We start from the raw sequence: 15,196 nt of genomic DNA, 5'->3' as shown, positions 1-15,196 counted from the left end.
CAAACAGGGGCAACGTATAACGCAAGGGAACTTGAATCGATGGATCAAGAGTAAGCCGTACGAATTCGTGCTGCCTTCTTCTCTCGCAATGGCTGTGGATAATGCTGTGATGACTAGACTCAATTCCTACGGACGCATGCTCTAGTTGGGCTTGGCTTTCCATCACCGGATCTGGGATCTGTACCCGGCCAAGATTTCGAGCAAAAATACGAGAGATCTTGCGTGACGGCTTTGCTTTTGTTCATTGCTTGGGCGTTTGGGTCATTTGACGGTGCTTGGTTGGGAAAGGGAGGCAATGTGGTAACTGGAGTAATGGATTTCCAAAAGGTGTAGGCTTCTGTGTCCACATTGATACTGTACAGAACATCATACGTGCCTCAAGTAATGACAAGTCTCAAAGAGCTTTATTTCCCAACGACGGTCTTCAAGCATATGACGCAGAGCTCTTACGGAGCGACTGCATCGCTAACAACGCCTACGCGCTACACTAGCAGTAAGGCAAGTCGCAGTTTTAGGTGTCAAAAAATTGGCCTGGGGCTGTACGATGAGATGTTGTATAGCTACACTCGAATATTTCAGTTACACATGTGACTTGAATCGACAGTTCGCGAGCATGTCTCGTTACCCCCGTAATCCACTCATCTATTTGGCGGACATCCTCCTCTGCTCGATATCGGCCACACTGGACAGTCTGCGGTCGCGGTGAGCGCCGGCGCCCTTGACGAAGCGGCCAAGGCCCACAAGATCGCTTGAATATGGTCAGCAACAAGGTCATAACGGAAGATGGATTTTAGCCAAGACTCACAGCATCTCAGTCCAGAATCCAACGGGTGGATCGATAAAAGTCCCCTCGTATGCATCGATGACCGGTCGCTCCCACATGAGATCAGCCTCATGCGGCTTCACAAACTTGGTGCGCTTGAGCACCTTCCAGATGATGAAGAGGGCTGGTGAGACAATGACCATGGTATAGTAGCTGAAGAAAGTCGAGACGCTCCATGGTGTAAAGCTTGAATATCCGTAACAGGAGACAATGCAGACCATCCAGACAAGGCCGATATAAGCAGAGTATGGCTGGAACCATCCGCGGTACGGGAAGGTGCGGCGATCGATTCCTTGCGCTTTTACCGCACGGTAGAAGAAGATGTAGGTAATGCACATGACGATGTAGTCGATGACTCCGCCAGCTGTGATGAGAGCGATAAGCCAGTTGAGCACGACCTGGGAGCCGCTACCGATTTGCAAGAAGCTCAAGCATGGGAAGATCATCACAATGGCGAAGCAGTAGACAGGCACACCATTCTTCGTGCACTTGCGCAAAAACTTTGGTGCGCGGCCCTCCAGTGCTAAGCCGTAAAGCGTCCTGGTCGCGCAGTAGGTGTATGAATTTCCGGCAGAAAAGATGGAGGTCACCAGGAGTGCATTGACGATGTGTGGGAAAACGCTGATGCCAAGATTGGTCATGGCAATGACATAAGGCGAGGCGGCCGCAGTGCCTGATCCGCCGGAGTTGCCAGCCAGAATGTTGGTAAGTGTCTTGTCGTTGTAGGGGATGACAATGCCTACAGCCAATGCGCCCATGATGAAGAAAAGACCGAACCGGTAGTATACAGTCTTGAAAGCGTTCTTGATGTAGATGCGAGGTCGCTTGGCCTCGGCGGCGACCATAGAGATGTACTCAGGGCCGACGACGGTGAAAGAGGCTGACCAGAGAGCACCAAGGAAGCCCTCGAAGCGGCCAAGCGCCCCGGTCGTCATGTACTCTGCGAATGATCCCGGGTTCTTCCAGTACCTATAATATGCAATCAGACTCTGAGGGACGAGTTCTTCCGCCTCTGTATGACAAACCTGAAGCCGTAAGCGTCGTGCTGGGGGTTGCCGCCTACCATGGTGATAAAGGTGAACGTGAATAGCATGAAGATCAAGATGACCTTGCCTCCAGATAGCCAGAATTCGGCTTCACCGTAGATTCTTACAGCCAACACGTTAAGTGCGCTACACGGTCAAATTAGCATTTGCAGGTGCTCTGGGAAGTGATGCTTCGGGCCACAGAGAAGTCGCTCTGGGGAAGGCAGGTCGCATGTGGGACATCTGCAGGTTAACAAAAGAGATAGATTGGTCGCCTGTGGTCGCGCTTGGGCTCAAGCTGCATTTGGCAAAGAAATTTGTCGACATTGGTGCTTTGGAAGTAGGCGCTTTGGGTAACTCACGCATAGAGGATGATCGCTGCGATGGGCACGCTCCAGGGAGGGATGTTGTCCGACCAGAATCCAAGAACGGTAGTCAACGCGGTGATTTCGAACGGGATGAGAAGGGCTTCGTAGAGAAAGAAGTTCCATCCGGCCATGAAGCCGAAAGCGTCGTCTACCCACTCTCCAGCAAGACGCACGAAGCCTCCAGATACAGGCATGAGAATGGTCATCTCAGATATGCAGTTGTTAACCAAGCCGAGCATGCAAGCGTAGATAGTGTAAGCAATGAACAGAGAGCCAGGACCGCCATGGTGTAGACCACTTCCAATGCTGACGAACAAAGCTGTCCCGATGGAGCCTCCAATAGCCATGAGCTGAATCTGTCGGTTGCCAAGTCGTCGGTGAAGCTGGTCGGCATTTTCGTTGACGCCCTCGACAATCTCGTCCGAGTCTCGGGAGGCATAGCCAGGTGCAATGGCATCTGGGTGGACCTCATGGTCGTCGCCTGCGCCCTTCTTCTCGCTCCAGCTAAAGTCTTTGATACCCATGGTGCCAGTCACTCGGTCGTCTAGAGTGGGTGGTGCGGGTCCGGTGGGTGTAAGAAACAGGAAGAAAGGCGAGCGTGAAGGTGGGGTCGATCAGGTCTTAAGAGGATCCAAGAATCAGAGAAGATCCACGTTATCGGAGGAGATGGCCGCGGCCACCCCAGTCATCCAGCGCTCTGGGTCCCACCTTACCAGCACTGGCAGCACACTTGCACACGCGACACAAATTCACTGCGGACGATCTAACCTTACAGCGGCATATGCTGGACGCTGAGAGGTGGGTGAGGAAAAGTCGTCGACCACAAGCGGCGGTAGGTGCGGGTATGTCTTCATCGACTGTCGCTTACCAGCGCCCAGGCCTTATTGCCAAGAGAAGTGGAGAGCGTGGGAAAAAGCAAGAGATGGAGGCTGTGCATCGTTGGTCGCGGGATCCCTGCATATGAGCGAGCTGGATCTCAGCTCGTCTTTCCCTCATGCAGATGTATGTTCCGCAGTACAGAAGTGATGGAAGCTTCTTTGATTTCTCTACCAAAAAGTCACTGAGGTCCAACGAAGCATATCTTCGGAAATACAGGCTTGAACCATGGCCGGAAGTTACATTCTTTCTCGCATTCCTAGCTGGCATGGTCTGAGCTCACAAATCTCTGCGACTGCGAGCAGTAGCACATTTTCGAACGGCTCGAGCTTTCAGCCTCAGCTGCTTGGCCACATCAGAACATCACCACTCCTCGTAATGTTTAAAGTATGCTATGAGGTAGGACAAGCCGGTCCAATGGAGCAGTGATTTCACCAGCCTTCGAGTTGGAGTCGATCTACCCCATGACAGTCCCAGTCTTCAGGGGATCGTGCTTCTTTCCCATGCTCGGGATCCAAGAGTTAGGGTAGGCTACCATAAATCTTGCTCGGCTGTAGAGGCTTTGAATGCAATCCACACCTTGAGACCACCCTCTACAGCTTGGTTTCGCTATCTGAGACCGTACGGCAGCCAAGCCAAATCGCTCAAAGCTGTGCAGCATTCGTCCTATTCTAGGCCCTATTCTAGGAAGGTAATCTTTTTGCTGACTTCCTGTCAGCAAATCGTGGACAAAGTAAAAGCTTACCGAACGCATGTCTCGAGCAAAGACATAGTAAGCCGTTGGGAGATCTCAAACAAGCTGGAATTACCTACGGTAGTAACATGCCACATCGCAAGGCGGAAAGGCCCAAGTCTTCGGATCCTGCCTTCATTTCATTCGAGCCTTCTTGTTAAACACACAAGCTATACATCACCACGGGACACAAAGTCGAGCAGCGTCCTTTCGATGGTCTACATAGGAATGCCACAGTCTCCGCACGATGTCAAAAAGCCTGCTTCCAGAGAGTGGCGACACTGAAGATGAAGATAGAAACTGATTACGTGCGGACTCTGCTGGTAAGCATCAAATGGTAGGTCAAGCACAGGAAAGCGGTCCCAACATACAGCCACGAGAAAAAGATTTTCACGCTGGTATCTCTCACCACCCTATATGAGTCTTCCCTCTTTCCTTTCGTGTTCTAGCTCCCGTATACCCCAACTCTGACGCTCGCAACCGCCCTCCCGACCGACATGGCTTCTCCCCAGTACTCCCTGGCTAGACGCAGCGATGTGACGCACACTGGCGACATGACCTGGTACGATGTCGGTGTCGGCTCCTGCGGGAATATCTCCTCGTTCAGCGAGCATATTGTTGCGCTCTCACCGGCACACATGGGCTCGGTACCAAACCCCAACCTCAATCCCATTTGTGGCAGTACCATCACTATTGAGTTCGAGGGACAATCTGTCCAGGCTACTGTGCTTGATACTTGAAAGACAATCAGTGCTACAAGGCTTTGGAGTGGTGTTGTTGGAGACGTATGCTGATACTCCGGTCTCTCGGCCGACAGGTCCATCATGTGGACCAAACGCCATCGACTGCAGCTCGAGTCTTTTCAAAGCGGTAGCACCCAACGGTGATGGCCGCGTTGTGGTCGACTGGAGGTTCAATGACAGTGGGAACGACTCATCAGCACCCGTGGGCGATCTCCAACCTACTCCGGTAGTGCCAAACGGAGCGCTACTTCAGCCGCCAAGTCCTACGATTGCTGGTCCAAACGCAGGCTTTACAAGCCCACCGTGCACCACTTCCATATCGTCAGTACCAGACAAGGCTGTCGATGAAGAACACACCTCTATAGTCGCCACGATCATAGCTCCGGCTGTCAGCATTGAGGAGCTCACCATAGTGCCATCAGTGAGTTTATTCATGCAGCGTGTCTGGTACGATTCCTGCTCGATGCCAGCCCGCTAACCTTTTAAATTATGCAGCCGACAATATTCGCGATGGCAGACCTTCCTAGCTGGGAAACCCACGAAGCAACGATCGCAACAATCGTACCGGCCATCTCCACCATAGCAGTTGCCTCGACAGTAACTCAAATGGCGACGCCACAGACTGTAACGGACGCACAGACGACTGCCACCGCGGCTCCTGCAGTGGTCGTCGTCGTTGACTCAATTGAGACCATTAACAAGACACAGAGGTCCACCATTGAACTCACCCAGTCACCAACTACGGCAGAGGCTGTGTCGGAAGTTCAAGCTCCAAGCACATCAAGCCAAATTGCCACGATATCAACTAGCCGAGTGCCTATGTGGCCCATCATGAACGGCACAACATTAATCATGACGACGTTCATCAAGACCACGCCTATGCCGACCCGCAAGCCTTCGCCTACACCCTATACTGGCAAGGCTCGTGCGCCCGGAATTGCCAAAGCAATGTTAGGGTTGCTACTCGCACTTCCAAATGTAGCTGCTGTGATGCTGTGATTCGAACCAAGGAACGAAACGGTTACGACCACGAAAGAACACGGTACAGCACGATGATAATGAAGCTCGACCCGACAGCACCACGCTATCTCAAGACAGAAATGACAGAATATGATTAGGAAAAAAAGTTATGGTAATGAAGCTAATGCGAAAATTTGGTTCGAGGATGGGAAAAGTGATTTATACGACTCAGAGAGTGGCGAACACTAAGGACAAGAGTGACGAAAGTTCTACGAAACCATAATATGCTAATGTGTCCACGTTCACGATTAACAGAACTATGTCTTATGGTACGATTGTAATACTTGGCTTTTTTGGTTGCTCTCACAACCTGTCCTCGAAGAGCTGATCTTCACTCAGTCTTCGATAGATATGACTGCTCGCAGGAGCTATGTCAAGCCTTCTGGGAATGCTCTGCTTTTGTCAGGACTTGTAAAACTCCCTCGCATAAGCGGACTCATGTACTGCCCTCTCCGATAACTCATCCTAGTAGTCCACGGGCGTGCTGTTCAAAGTACGTAGTTGAAAGCGAACGATACGTTCCTCATACGATACCTGTCTGCTCGGTGGGGACGTAGGGCAACGATTGTGAGGATGTGTTCGACGGGCAACTGCTCCTGAGGCTTTTTGGTGACACTCAATGAGGTGCATCCTCAGCCTGGTCGAAGTGCTCTCGAGCCCACGGGCTCTTCAGCCTGAGGCGTTCTCCTCTGAAGAACCATATTATAGGTATTGGCACAAAGAGCAGACTCAGAAACGCCAGAAGCGTGCTTGCCCACTCATTGCCTAGCCTCCCATACCTGGAAATCGAGAATTAGCATAAAGTCGAGTTGTACAGATAGTGGACGGGCAAAACATACATCTGGCTAGCGAATAATGGAAATCCCGCACCGACCACATTGCGTACGAGAATCACGCCCGCCAACGCCGAAGCGCTGTACGATTGGTACGAATCGACAACGAAGTTCAGCACGGCGAGGACGACGATATAGATTCCAGCTCCGAAGAATCCAGATGCGATGATCGGGACGATCCAGTGTACCGTAGGAGAGCTCGTCCACGCAAACCAGAAGAGCGAGATGGGCAGTAAGAAAGCACCGAAGCAAGCCGACCACATCCTCGCCTCAGGGACACCTTTGCCATCGTTCGCAGCTGTTCGTCGAAGATAGTATCGTTCTTGTAATGGGTAGAAGCATGCCGCGACTACGCTACCAAGAGCCAAGCCAAGGAAGGAGAGACCCCATTCTCCGGTATTGAAGTCGTGGCCGCCTGGTCCGAAGACTAGAGGGAAGGCTTCGTTGAACAAGTAGACGATGCCGTAGATGAAGCCGTTGTATGCGGCAGCGCCGATGGTGATAGGCTCTGTGAACAGAAAGCGAAATGGTCTTGTGAGATTTGTGGCGAAGAGAGTATGCATGCTTCGTTTCTGGCCTTTGGTGTGAGCGTCTGAGATATTACCAATAAGAGTCTTGATGTCTTGGTGGTTGGTGTGTTCTTTGGCTAAGGTCTTCCGGATTTTGGCAGCTTTGCTTTCAAGGATGATGCTGTGCCGAGTCTCGGGCAGAGTGAAGAGCATCAGGATCCAGATAGAGCCCGTGACTATCATGAAGAACCAGAATAACCAGCGGAATCCCAGGCTCATGGCGAAGTATCCCGAGACCACGAGGGCGAAAGGTGGGCCAAAGGTAGAGGAGAGGCCGTAAATCATCATGGCGTTTCCACTCTCATTGCGAGCCCAGAGGTCACTGATCGTGCCACCAGTGTTGGTCAGAGGAGCTGAACCGCCGAATCCTTGGATGAAGCGACAGACGAGGACTGTTGCGATGTTCGGCGCCAGTGCTACGGGCTGTCAAGGTACTGTATTAGCGATGCCTGTCGTGAGATGGACCACTCGTACTCACGATCTGGAACAAGACCAAAATGAACCACGAACCAAGGTACACAGGACTTCGTCCAAAGTACTCTGACAACGGCGCTAGTAACATTGGTCCTACAGCAAATCCTAGGATGTACAGCGACAGTCCCAGTGTCGCGACCTCGGCCGAGACATTGAAAGTACTGCTGATATCGTCGGAAGCACTGGAATAGCCTCCTGCACAGAGACACGTGAGGACGTTCAAGAAGGATGCGAAGCAGGTAATATACCACTTCTTCGCCTTCGACCAGTTCCGTGGGTTTGCAGTATCGTTCCGAGCGAAAGTGATGAAGATGGGGACTGCAGTAGGTGCTCTCCCACCCCGCACGAGGGTAAGGGCCTCGTCTTCGTTGAGAAGAAGGCCGCCATCTAAAGTCGTGTCGTTCCGCTCGAGACGGGATGGAGAGTCATCTTTGGCTTCGTCCTTGGTATCTGCGAAGACGCCAGAAGTCCGACCAGAAGCATCGTGTTTGGAGTCCAGAGAGATGGTGTCGTGATGTGTGGCCGCCATGATTAGTCGGCAGGAAATCACACAACGCGATATGAAGGAGAGGTAAAGACGGAGCCAACGAGAGGTTTAGGGAATTGGTTGGCGCATGCGATATTGTGCCCAAGCCATCCGTACACGATTCACCGTTGCAACCTACCTATGCCGCTTTCCGATACTAGCATCGCGGGTGAGCAAAATATGGGTTATGTGGCTCTGACGTCTCCACGACTCTCCACTAAGAAAAGAAAAGATGGACGTTGGACGGTGCGGTGTACGTCATGTAGTCCATAGATGAACCGGAGTTAACTTTACTGTGCCGAAGCCTTCCTACGAACACCGGGTCGACAAAGGAGATAATATCGAGTATGCTGGGTGTAGACATGGAATAGTGTCGTGCAGGTAGTTGTTCGTCGACTGTGAAAAGCGAGACTTGCAATTATCATGTGGCTTGGCTGTCTTGGCTCCGATTGCTTCGTCACTACACCACACGTCTTGTCTTCGCGCCATACAAGGCGAAAGCCTCTATTACCCAATAAATTACATTAAGATTGAGTACAGCCTCAGACGTGTCTATATATACAGCGGTGTATAGATCTAGTGAGCTCGTCACCAAACCCTTCTTGCTACCGCTTTGCTCGCCTGATCTCAGATTCTGCTGTGTTTGTTTTCGTCTCTTCGGACGCTGCATCGGAGACACTCCTCTCTTCAACTTGACCCTCCTCCAGCTTCTTCTTTTCGCTAAACACGACCTTCTCGACCTGCTCTACAGCCCTCTCAATCTCGATTTCCATTTCCGCCAGCTTGAAGTCCTCCGCGATCAGCTTACCATTCCACCTCTGAAGTAACATGATCTCTTTGCCCTCACTTCCCTCAGGGCCCGCCTTCGTCTCAACGTCCTTGACCACAACCTCGATCTCCTCATCTGATGGCTTCGTAGCGTCTCTCGACGCCTCGCGAGTCGGATGCCGTAGTCCGGCAGCATATAGCTCATCCATCAGTCGACTATCAGTCGTCTTTACAAGGTTTTTTGATGTAACGTGCTCGAGGAATCTGCCGCCATATAACGCACGATAATGAGAGTATGCGCGAAAGCAGAGCCAGAAGAAGGGAAGATTGGGAATACTATACCGGATCTCGAATCAGCTGATGCCTACACTCGACCTAGCACATGATCGCACGGCAGTAGTGTGCTGACACAACAGACATGACAAGGAGGTGAGTCTTACATTGGCACCAAAGTAAAGGGGGCAGAAATCGGCATCAACGCAACATTCGTCCAGAACGCCCGTCGATGAAATGCTTGTCGCTCCGTCGCAAGCTTCTTCAAAAGCTCACTCACGCGTCCGCCTTTGACGAAGGCACCAGGATAGAGACACTCGACCTCATGCTTCCCAGCATCTACCTCCTCCAGCTTCTTCTTCGTGGCTGGAGGGAACGATTTGAGGCCCCATTCTTCGTACGGTATTCGCGAGAAGAGGTAATTCGCGTAAACAGTAGTCTTCTTCTGCCAGCCCTTTTCTGCTTTCTCCCAGCCTGCCCAGGTTGTAGAGACGCGGTTGAGTATCCGTTCTGAGATGGCTAGTTTCTGACCAGGCTTTTGGAGGGATTCTTGGATGCGTTCGCAGTATATTAAGGTGCGCCGGGTCGAGATGGGGAGGAGGAAGATGCGCATTGTGACTATCACGCCGCTGTGTGTCGATGAAGTTGTTCTGAAGGAAATACCCACTTTCCGTTCGTCTCGTCTGAATCGCGACAGGAGAACGCGTTCGAATTAATTCGGCTGCCGAACGCCGATGACGTCCAGTGGCAGTTGGGCATGTTCATTAGCTACTCGGCGAGACACGCTAGTGAATGTGCAGCATATCTTCAAAATGAGTTTTGCGGTATGGAGACTCTTTGTAGCAGGATCAACTCATGGATTCGATTTGTGCATACCTTGTAATAACGCTAGTATTTGTTTCAGCGATTTCGCACAAGAACACAGCTTTCTCACGCTACGTCCACAGCCAGACAGGCCCGCCAAGAACATGGATGTTACAGGATCCTTGTCTCCATCCGCGGAGATCGCCAGGTACGATTTCGCCTTTCGAATGTGCCACTGTTACAGACTCGACCCTCGCGATCCACCTCCTCGTCCTGACATCTCGACGTCTCTTCGTCGCCCTGCCGCCGAACATCTGGTTGCTGGTAATACTCGAGTAGAGATCGACTCTCTGGACATGCTCATGATCATTCGTCAAGGTCGCAGATGCCGCCATTTGGGAGACTGGGCATGCTCGTCCAAGCGCTCATCAGAGTGATTACAAGTCACGGCCAACCGTGCTCAAGAATCCATTCCTTTCCCAAAGAACCGTTCTGTGTAGTGCCGACGCTACCTCGAAGCAAGCTTTTGTTTGACCACTCGTGGCGGAGGATTCCCACAGGGAAGCTATCCCTCCAACTTCACTGTCTATCCACATACGGACGCCCTCCGACCATCCTCAGTGCGGTGCATGAAGATCCTCATACAGTACGGTGGTACAAGACTACACGTCGTGGTGGGTAGGTGTTTGCTTCCAACGACGTTTCTCTCTATTATCGTCACCGTTGCTTGTGATCCCATTCCTTTACATACTCTCCTTTCCAGCGCTCCAATAGCTGTGTCCATATCACACTCATTGTTATCATCATTTTCTTGGACACTCTCTTCTTATTATATAATCAATATTGACTTCCTATCACGATGCGTGTCTCAAGTTCTTTGGGAGTGGTCGCAGCCATCGCTGCTCAAATTGGTGTAGTTGCAGCACAAGCACCGCAGACGAGCGATCTCTCAGCAGAGGACATTACAAGCGGTACAGCCTTTGGCAATATTTCCCGGAAAGCCGACGAAAACATGCAGCAGTACTTTGGCCCTGCAAGAGGCGCAGACTGCACCTATGACAATTCACAACAAAGACAAGAATGGCGAACATTGTCCCCAGAAACCCGCAAGAGCTTCACAGACGCCGTGACCTGCCTCACAAAATTACCACCTACACACATGACAGCAGACGAGGCACCAAATTACCCAGGCGTCAAGTCTCGCCACGACGAATACGTCGCAACCCATATCAACTACACCCTCAACATCCATGACACAGCCGACTTCTTCGCCTGGCACCGAACCTTCATCCACTTCTGGGAACAAGATCTCAAGAACCTCTGCGGCTACACCGGCGTCCTTCCCTAGTGGAATTGGGCCCTCGACGCTCAAGCACCACAAGACAGCCCTCTCTTCCTCGGCGACGAGTACAGTCTGGGAAGTAACGGCGCATATATCGCCAACCGTGGCGACACCTGGCTAGCAGAGCAAGACGTGACATACCCACCAGGCACAGGCGGCGGCTGCGTGACTTCCGGTCCTTTTACAGACTACACTGTCAATCTCGGTCCGCTTGACCTGCCAAACAGTAACAACGTCAACTCCTCTTTCCAATACAACCCTCACTGTCTTGAGCGCGATTTCAATCCCTGGTTCACACAAAACTACAATACCTACACCAACGTCACAAAGACCATTCTCGACAACATCCTGATCGAAGACTTCCAAGCGAACTTTCAAGGTGCCGGTGGTTCAGACCCCAACAACCGTTTCGGGTGCCATGGAGGCGGACACTGGAGTACCGGAGGCAGTATGTCTGATTTCCACTCATCACCCGCTGATCCCTTATTCTTCTTGCACCATGGCATGGTTGATCACGTGTGGACGATCTGGCAGAACCTGGATATTACGAGGAGGCAGAATGTCATCTCTGGTACATCGACGCTCGCGAATAATCTGCCTAGTGCGGAGATGACGTTGGAGGATATGTTGCCCTTTGGGTTCGTGAGCGAGGACATCAAGTTCAAGGATGTGATGGACACGTTTGGGGGCGCATTCTGCTATAGATATGTTTGAGCGTACAGTACACAGATGTGGCTAGATGCCTGAAGTAATAAGCTGATGAGCTGGTACATAGCCTTCATAATCACGTAGAGAAAGCTTGGCGTAGAGGTATTTCGGCTATCGCTTTGCTACAACCAAATGCCAAATCTCTGCAACAAACATCATGCCCAGTCGTGGTAGTGTAACACGCCCAACACCTCCACGCTTTGATACGTCCCCAATGCAGCTCCCATATAACGGAATCAGAAGAAAAGCAAATCCTCATCCTTCCACCCAATCTCAAGCAGCGCCTGATGTACACTCTTCTCCAACGCCTCCGGCCCACAAATCAGCACCATCGCCCCTCCCTCCTCAAACGCACTGCGATCGCAATGCTCCTTGAGCAAAGGCGCCGCTATCCTACCCTTCAGACCCTGCCAATCGTCCGGTGCCTTGGTCAGTGTATACATTAACCGACACCTTTCCTCGTTGTCCTTGGCTAATGCATCGAGGTCCGCTTTGCAGAGAATATCTTCGAGCAGTCTGTTGCCGTTCAGCACGACGCACTTCGTCTCGTCGGTCTTATCTTGCATCATGGCGCGGAAGACTTGGTAGATGGGTGTTATGCCGCTTCCACCACTGATCATTAAGAAGTTTTTGACTCTTCGCTCCTTTCCGTTTATGGAGCACAGACCTTTTCCACTGTACTCGAATTTGCCAATAGGTCCTTTGAAATCAACAAAATGGCCAATGGGCAACGCATCCAGAGCCTGGCTAAGTTTGCCACCTTGCCGCTCTTTACTGTCGAAGTAGACTTTTACCAGGACGTCCATGTATCCTGCTTTCGTGGTCTCGGATGTGGGCGTGTAACTCCTGATGATCGCTTCCCGTGTCACAGGATCCCGGAGTCGGATCATGAGATGTTGCCCTGTTGGTAGTCCGAGGGTTTGCTCGTCGTTTTCGAGTCTGAAGGTGAAGACTCTGGTGTCCCATGAGACTGTTGTCTTGGTATGTAGAATGGCTTTCTTCCAGGCTCGGGAGTCCAGGAAGGTCGGTGACGGTGTGGCAGAGGGGTCTGGTTGGACATCTTCGCCTGAGAGGGCGGCACGGCCTTCTTCGTCTAGGCTGCCGATGTGGTAGTCTGTCATCATGCCTTTCGCTGTCTCGCTGTCTGTGGAATATGTCAGAAATCGTGCTGGGAAAGCATACGAGAGTGACCTTACGTATTGCCATAAATTCGTCAGTAGTGTCTAGCCCTGCTGCAGAGATGATACTTTGCGCACCACCAGGGTGACCAGTCAAGAAAGCCGTCCCGTCATATACCTCACCATTGACCACAAACCATGGCCCGTCTTCCTTGTCGTGTTTTCGTAACTCATCAATCGTAACAATGTTCTTCAAGCCCTCCTTCACCATCACTACTTCCTTAGCCGTTTCCAGCACGACCTCAGATTTATCGTCGCTTCCGATCTCCTCGCCCCAGTAGCCATTTGTCAAATCGCCACCTACCTTCTTGACACGCTCCATCCAACCACCAGGCATCAGAGCTGGCTGTGTAGGATGCTCGAAGCGCAGATAATCGCCCTCTTTCGCGATCGTTATTCGATACCAAGGATTGTTCATCATGCCCAGAACACTCCAGTACATGTCTCTCGGCTGCAAATTCATGCTTTCATCCATTGCTCGCACGAAGATATCACCTACCTCGCTAAGCTCAGAAACTGCTATGTCGAGGTTCCAGAAGCACCAGCAGAATGAGTTCTCTCGCAACTCCATGTCCAACTCACCGCCACATAATTGTCGAGGTCCAGCTTCTCGATATCGATCTTCTGCGTAGTCGATCTTCGCTAAACGCCATGTTTTCCCTTTGTCTAACGAGACTTCAACACGGGTCACTCTTCGCCCACCACCGCCATATGCATAACCTTTAACTCGATAATTTGATGGCGCATCAACGACGCATAGTTGTTCTTCATGGGCCGGGTAAGCAATAGCGGAGTTCGTTGAGAGATCATAGATAGCATAGCGTTCGTCCATCCACCACTTTGGATCATTCGCCGACTCTTCTGGAGAGACCATGGTAGGTAGAACTCTGTTGTCGTAGATGTGGTACCAGTTGTCACTAGGCTCGGCAGTGATGATAAGTCGTTTCAACCACTTTACACTGCGGCCGCCGATCTGACCTGGAATTACCGCTCGTAGCGGTTTGCCGTGATCGGGCCGTAGCATCTCACCATTCATCCTATGCGCCAGCATCATACCTCTGTTTGGGTCCAGTGCCCAATTGAGCTTGACAGATGTGCCGTAGTAACCATTGGGCAATTTGTCGGCGCCTTCCATACAGACATACCTGGCTCCACGTTTTGGCTTGGCTTTCTTTAGTAGGTCTCCCAATACCACACCCGTGAATAGCGCAGTCGAAACACCAGCAGCACCCCATGAGAAGCCTTTGGTCTTCCTCACAACGTTCTGCTCTTTCCGTCTGTTGCCAGCGCAGACCAACGTGATAGGATATGTCTTTTGGTCATACTGCTCCAGCAGTTCTCGGAAAGTCAACCTGAGTGGATGCTCTACCATGCCTTCCACGGTGAATTCCCAATCCGGTATCTCCTCATCCTTGACTTGTGGCACTGCACCATGGTTTCGCACATAGAAGAGTTCCGGGCTGGTAAGGAATCCTTCGTTGTATAAGTCAGATAGCGGCGCTTCAACATTGAAAGGATGTACGCCGGTAAGTCGTATCAATCGTGGATCTCGGGGTAGCCAGCCATCTGGCGTCTTCTTGTCAGGCTCGAGGACGGCTATAGGTGGCGACGTGGGTGGTGGAAGAGCGATATCGACGCCGACGGTCTTTAATGTTTCGTTCGAGTCCTGCCTTTCCGTGTCGCTATGTTCTGACTCTGGTGGAGTGGGAGGTAGATCTGCAGACACACGACGCAACTGCTTCGTCTCCTCTTCTGTAGGTGCTATCGTTGCTGACATGGCTGGGTCCATTCATTAGCAGTCTAGCATAACCGTATGTCTTCACTCAAAGATACACTGCGATCGAGCTGAGGAGCGGGTGTAGTACGAACAACGAGAGGTGGACGAAATACAAGCAATACGATAGCCAGCCTGTCAGAGATCGCGATTGACCCGCAGAGTGGCCCGTCATAATCCCACCGGGACGGGGTGGAAAGAGCCAACACACCAACGAGATGGAAACACGAACAGCTAGGAAATGCAGACTCCGCCGTCATGGACTTCTCTCGACCGCGGAAATCAGTGCTTTTGCACGCAGACGCCGGGCTAGATTATCCCGGTCTGAGCCCCAGATCCGGTGCAGGAGGGCATCTCCA

General features: G+C 51.6%; 6 protein-coding genes across 6 annotated transcripts; 2 read left to right on the top strand and 4 right to left on the bottom strand.

Annotated features, from left to right (window-relative positions):
* Nucleotides 1-642: 642 nt before the first annotated feature.
* LTS14_005234 (uncharacterized protein) lies at nt 643-2,740 on the bottom strand (the record flags this gene model as incomplete). The annotated part of the gene is made up of 4 exons (XM_064837932.1): nt 643-748; nt 806-1,792; nt 1,849-1,995; nt 2,211-2,740. 4 exons carry the CDS (start codon nt 2,738-2,740, stop codon nt 643-645), a joined length of 1,770 nt encoding a protein of 589 aa, XP_064694636.1.
* Nucleotides 2,741-4,322: 1,582 nt separating this feature from the next.
* On the top strand, nt 4,323-5,567 carry LTS14_005233 (uncharacterized protein; the record flags this gene model as incomplete). The annotated part of the gene is made up of 3 exons (XM_064837931.1): nt 4,323-4,522; nt 4,569-4,989; nt 5,064-5,567. The coding sequence occupies 3 exons, from the start codon at nt 4,323-4,325 to the stop codon at nt 5,565-5,567; spliced, it is 1,125 nt and encodes a 374-aa protein (XP_064694635.1).
* A 637-nt stretch (nt 5,568-6,204) lies between these two features.
* Nucleotides 6,205-7,993, bottom strand: LTS14_005232 (uncharacterized protein; the record flags this gene model as incomplete). Its single annotated transcript, XM_064837930.1, has 3 exons — nt 6,205-6,367; nt 6,428-7,413; nt 7,469-7,993. 3 exons carry the CDS (start codon nt 7,991-7,993, stop codon nt 6,205-6,207), a joined length of 1,674 nt encoding a protein of 557 aa, XP_064694634.1.
* Nucleotides 7,994-8,595: 602 nt separating this feature from the next.
* On the bottom strand, nt 8,596-9,644 carry LTS14_005231 (uncharacterized protein; the record flags this gene model as incomplete). The annotated part of the gene is made up of 2 exons (XM_064837929.1): nt 8,596-9,094; nt 9,199-9,644. 2 exons carry the CDS (start codon nt 9,642-9,644, stop codon nt 8,596-8,598), a joined length of 945 nt encoding a protein of 314 aa, XP_064694633.1.
* Nucleotides 9,645-10,694: 1,050 nt separating this feature from the next.
* On the top strand, nt 10,695-11,891 carry LTS14_005230 (uncharacterized protein; the record flags this gene model as incomplete). Its single annotated transcript, XM_064837928.1, is given in 2 exon segments — nt 10,695-11,171; nt 11,184-11,891. The coding sequence occupies 2 exon segments, from the start codon at nt 10,695-10,697 to the stop codon at nt 11,889-11,891; spliced, it is 1,185 nt and encodes a 394-aa protein (XP_064694632.1).
* Nucleotides 11,892-12,121: 230 nt separating this feature from the next.
* Nucleotides 12,122-14,840, bottom strand: LTS14_005229 (uncharacterized protein; the record flags this gene model as incomplete). The annotated part of the gene is made up of 2 exons (XM_064837927.1): nt 12,122-13,029; nt 13,082-14,840. The coding sequence occupies 2 exons, from the start codon at nt 14,838-14,840 to the stop codon at nt 12,122-12,124; spliced, it is 2,667 nt and encodes an 888-aa protein (XP_064694631.1).
* Nucleotides 14,841-15,196: the final 356 nt, after the last annotated feature.

The sequence above is a fragment of the Recurvomyces mirabilis genome, assembly GCF_035927965.1.
Source record: "Recurvomyces mirabilis strain CCFEE 5264 chromosome Unknown scaffold_12, whole genome shotgun sequence".
NCBI classification, from domain to species: domain Eukaryota; kingdom Fungi; phylum Ascomycota; class Dothideomycetes; order Mycosphaerellales; family Teratosphaeriaceae; genus Recurvomyces; species Recurvomyces mirabilis.
This window is presented reverse-complemented; position numbering and strand designations above follow the sequence as displayed.